This window comes from Crocodylus porosus, unplaced genomic scaffold (assembly GCF_001723895.1).
Source record: "Crocodylus porosus isolate Cpor-Errol unplaced genomic scaffold, CroPor_comp1, whole genome shotgun sequence".
Classification (NCBI taxonomy): domain Eukaryota; kingdom Metazoa; phylum Chordata; order Crocodylia; family Crocodylidae; genus Crocodylus; species Crocodylus porosus.
In genome coordinates, this window is record NW_017728918.1 from 10,922,811 (window position 1) to 10,926,833 (window position 4,023).

General features: G+C 55.1%; 2 protein-coding genes across 2 annotated transcripts in view; one reads left to right on the forward strand and one right to left on the reverse strand.

The window, feature by feature from the left end:
* Positions 1-1,417, reverse strand: part of HADHB (hydroxyacyl-CoA dehydrogenase/3-ketoacyl-CoA thiolase/enoyl-CoA hydratase (trifunctional protein), beta subunit) — an 18,645-nt gene extending 17,228 nt beyond the window's left edge. The window contains exons 1-2 of the mRNA XM_019538120.1: positions 1,391-1,417; positions 106-180 (exon numbers count right to left, since the gene is read on the reverse strand). Of these exons, the coding sequence (XP_019393665.1) occupies positions 106-172 (67 nt within the window). The 5' untranslated portion in view covers positions 173-180; positions 1,391-1,417. The remainder of the gene's footprint in view (positions 1-105; positions 181-1,390) is intronic.
* A 228-nt stretch (positions 1,418-1,645) lies between these two features.
* Positions 1,646-4,023, forward strand: part of HADHA (hydroxyacyl-CoA dehydrogenase/3-ketoacyl-CoA thiolase/enoyl-CoA hydratase (trifunctional protein), alpha subunit) — a 42,672-nt gene continuing 40,294 nt past the window's right edge. The window contains exon 1 of the mRNA XM_019537275.1: positions 1,646-1,754. Coding sequence (XP_019392820.1) covers positions 1,661-1,754 — 94 coding nt within the window. The 5' untranslated portion in view covers positions 1,646-1,660. The remainder of the gene's footprint in view (positions 1,755-4,023) is intronic.

Consider the following 4,023-nt stretch of genomic DNA (forward strand, 5'->3'; position numbering starts at 1 on the left):
ATCACTCATTAGCACAAAACTTGAATGCAGGGATCATTCCTGAGTCCACCTAAAACCCACTTCTTGGCCATCTATTTGATTTGTAATAAACAGAAAGATACTTACAGAGTCCAACAGCCCGTGCTGAGGCAGCAGGGAGGCTTCGGATAGCGCAAGTCAGCATGGAAGTCATTTTGATATCTACAGCTGTAGGGAGAGAGCAAAAAAAGAGACAAAAGTTGGTCTTAGCTGGTTTGCTCGGAGAGATTTCAGGGTGGGCAATCTGCTCAGGCCATGCAGCCAGTGAAAAAGGAGACACAAGAACCCATATCGAGGTCACGCCAGTGCACTAGGACAGGGTTCGTCTTTCTGGTATGCTTCTAAGCAGCCCCTAGCACAGTGGGGCTATTAACATGTAAATAAACCTTCCTTCCTCAGATCAAACCAAGGCATTTTAGCTAGCCCAATTTCAGGATGCCCCCTGCAGCAAAGCTTCCAGTTTCCCCTTTAGAAGAAGCCACCAGCTGATCTCAGCACCCACGTGTTTGCACTGGTGCAGTTTCATCCCTTCCCTCCCATGCTTCAGCCCTCCTGCGAACCCTCAGCAGCGTGGGGCAGGTCCATGCACAGTGCAGGAGAGACTGCTCAAGCTGGTGCCACTCAGCCCGGAGCTCCAGCCCTCATCCTATGCTTGGAAGCCCTGCCCAAGGCAAGCGAGTCTGAGCCCCTGGCTCTGCAGAGCTCCTTTTGCCCCTCTCGCAGGGCCAGCGGCCCCAGGGATCTTCCCAACCCCCCTCAGACAGCGGCACCGCTACCCCATGCTCCCAGGCTCTGCAGATGTCCTTGGCCCTGCAACAGATGCCCTGTAGCCCAGCGCAGGCAGACAGGCCGCAAAGTGCCACACCCTCCCCACGCACCACCGATCCCCTTCCACTGCCCTGTCTGCTGCTCTGCCATCTGCCCAGTTAGGAAATCTGCTTTCTGCTCCCAGTCCTGTGCTCCTGCCCCATCGGCTGCTCTGCTTTCCACTCCCGCCCCTGTGCTCCTGCCCCATCAGCTGCTCTGCTTTCTGGTCCCAGACCCTGCTCTCGGCCCAATCCACTATTCTGCTTTCCGCTCCCAACCCCCTGCTCCTGCCCTATCAGCTGCTCTGGTTTCCGCTCCCCGCTTTCCACTCTCTGCCCCAATCAGCTGCTTTGGCTTCTGCTCCCTACCCTGTGCTGCCTCCCCAAGCTGCTGCTCTGCTATCCGCTCCCTGCCCCCTCGCACCCTGCACCTCCATTGTGCCGGTGTCACTTATGCCCCCGCCTCCATAACTGCCCTCCCCACCCCCTGGGGCGCCAGTCCCTCCCCCGCTTGACGCCCCCAAGCGCCTCGGGGTCGGCACGTCACGTCACGCGCCCGCACCCACCTCCTGCCCCAGCGCCGTCTCCCCCGTGCCCGCCGCCCCCTCCAGGGAGGACCCGCGCCACCTCCCCTCATAGCTGCCCCGCGCGCTGCCTGATGCCAGCCGCCGCCTCTCCCGCCCGGCGGGCGCGGGGCAGTTGGGTGGGAGGGGCTCGCGGGGGCTCTGGGTCGGCTGTGGCGAATCAGGCACCGCTGGGGCAGCCCGGGGGCGCGACGGCGGCGAAGAAGGCCCCCGCGAGGGGTTGGGCGGCTGCGTCTGACCTCCCTGCGCAAGATGGCGGCGGCGGTGCGCGCCATGGGTAGCCTCGCGCGGATCCCGGTCGCCGCCCGCCCCGGCCTCTGCCCCCGCGCCCTGCTCCTCCTCCGCGGTGAGCGCCGGGCCCGGTCACGAATTGTAACTGAGCGCTGTGTTCATCAGGAGTTGCGACTAATTTATGTGATTAACGATTAATTCCCGTGGGTAATTATTAGCGATGATTGATTAGGATTTGGGGGTAATCCACATGATTGGTTAGGATTTGGGGGTTAAACCCTGTGATTGATTAAGATTGGGAGGGTAGTGCTCATGATTGATTAGGATTTGGGGGGTAGCGCGCATGAGTAGCGCCTCATTTCTGTGACTAACCCTCAATCATAATAATAGGGATTCACTTTTTGAGTCGCAGTCACTCCCTATGATTGATTATGATTTATGGCTAATCCCTATGATTGACCACGCTTCATTTCTTTGATTACTTATGATTAATTTCCTGTGATTCTTCAGTCCAGGCACAGTGATGCTCGTGCTCTGCTGTGGGTGGGGGTCGCAGGCTTCTGGGCTGTGCTGGTTGTGCCCCACCACCACCACCTCTTGCCCCCCCTCTTTCCACCTCCCCTTCCTTCTTGCTCCATGTGTAGAGGGGTTTGAATCTTCCCCCAGAGGCACTGGATGCTGTCTGCAGCCTGGGATGGGGATGGGGATGGGCTGGGCTGGGCCAATGTTCCTGCCAGCACCAACTCCGCAGGGTCCTGGCTGGAGGATCTCGTCCCTGCGCTCAGCTCAGCCCAACCCTGCATTGGGGGCAGGAAGGAATCCATTTTCGTCACCCTCCGCTGGACTCTATTGAACATGTGCACATCCTTTCTGTCGTGGGGGGCCCACAACTGGACACAGCTCCAGATGTGGCCTCCCCAGTGCTGAATAGAGGGGCAGAATCACTGCCCTCGATCTGCTGGCAGCACTCCTACCAATGCAGCCCAGGATGCCAGTAGCCTTCTTGGGCATCCTGCTTTCCCTGTGGCAGGGGCAGGTGTGATTCCTGGTCACAGGTGATTGTGTCATTTTGCTCAGAGGTTGCACGCTGCATTTGTCCAGGCTGGTTTGGACGAGGCTGATCCTGCCTCAGGCAGGGTTTGGGCTAGATGTGACCTCTGCAGCTCCCTGCCAGCCTCACAGCTGTAGGATTTTATGATGCACTTTGTGTGTCCCCTTGAGCATCTCCTTCCCAGTTCAGGAAGCCTCAGAGGTGCGTGGGGCTCACTGGGGTCAGTGTCCGAGAATGAGCCCCCCTTAGATATCAATAGACGCACTCCCTCCTTGTGCCTGGAGAAGGAGATGGGGATAGAAACGAGGCCGGGAGGGGATTGGGGGTGTTTCCTTGGGGCTGGGAAAGGGGAAGTGGGCTGAATGATGAGCAAATTCCTGCTTCTTTACTTTGTAGTGGGGTAAGGCAACTTCAATGACCAGCACATGAGTTTGTCTGCAGAGAAATGGCAGGTCCATGGCAGCCCTCTCTGTGGGCGTCTCTCCAGTCAAACAGAAGAGCAAAGCTTATGATGCTTAAATGTAGTGTTTTAATCTCAGGGTCAAAACAAACTAAAGTCTGTATATTCATTTGCTGCAGAAGAGAGTTCACCAGCTTCCTTGGGCTTTTTAACCTACGGGCTAGGTGTTTACAGGGGAACGAGTTGCTTCAGCTCATACTAGTTGTTTCAGTTCTTGGTGTCTGTTTGCATCAGTGCCAGAGGCTGGTCAGCACTTGTCCTTGGCTGGTCATGGGATGTGATCATTGGAGGGAGGTTTTTTGCTCCCTGTACATGAAAAGTTGTGTAGTATGAAGGGACCTGGGTTTTGAAATTGATTTAGAGCTGTAATGTTATCTAAATGTAGGTGCCATCCAACTGATGGAAAGGAGCACTAAAAAATAATGTGATGGGTGAATTGACTGAAGCCTTATTGTATACTTGCATTTTTATTTTTATTTGTTGCTTGTAGAATCCTCACTCTGATTGTTAATGCTGCCCCTTAAAATATGTAATGTTTCACCTTTAATCTTCCCCACCTCCACTCCACCCCCCATGATCATAGGAAAGTAGGGCTAGTAGGGACCTCACAAGGTCATCTCGTCCACCTCCCTACTCGAGGCCGGGTTATTCCTGACCAACCATCCCAGCCAAGTGTCTGTCCAACTTGCTTTCAAAAAATTCCAGGGATGGAGACTCCATAGTTTCCTAAGTAACCTGTTCCAATGTTTAACCTCTCTGTCAGAAATATTCCTCTAAATCTCCAACCTAAATTTCCTCTGCTGCAGCTTGAGGCCATTGTTCCTAGTCCATAAGGGGGATGGAAGTTTTGTCTGGAAATTGTTCTTTGTTCTT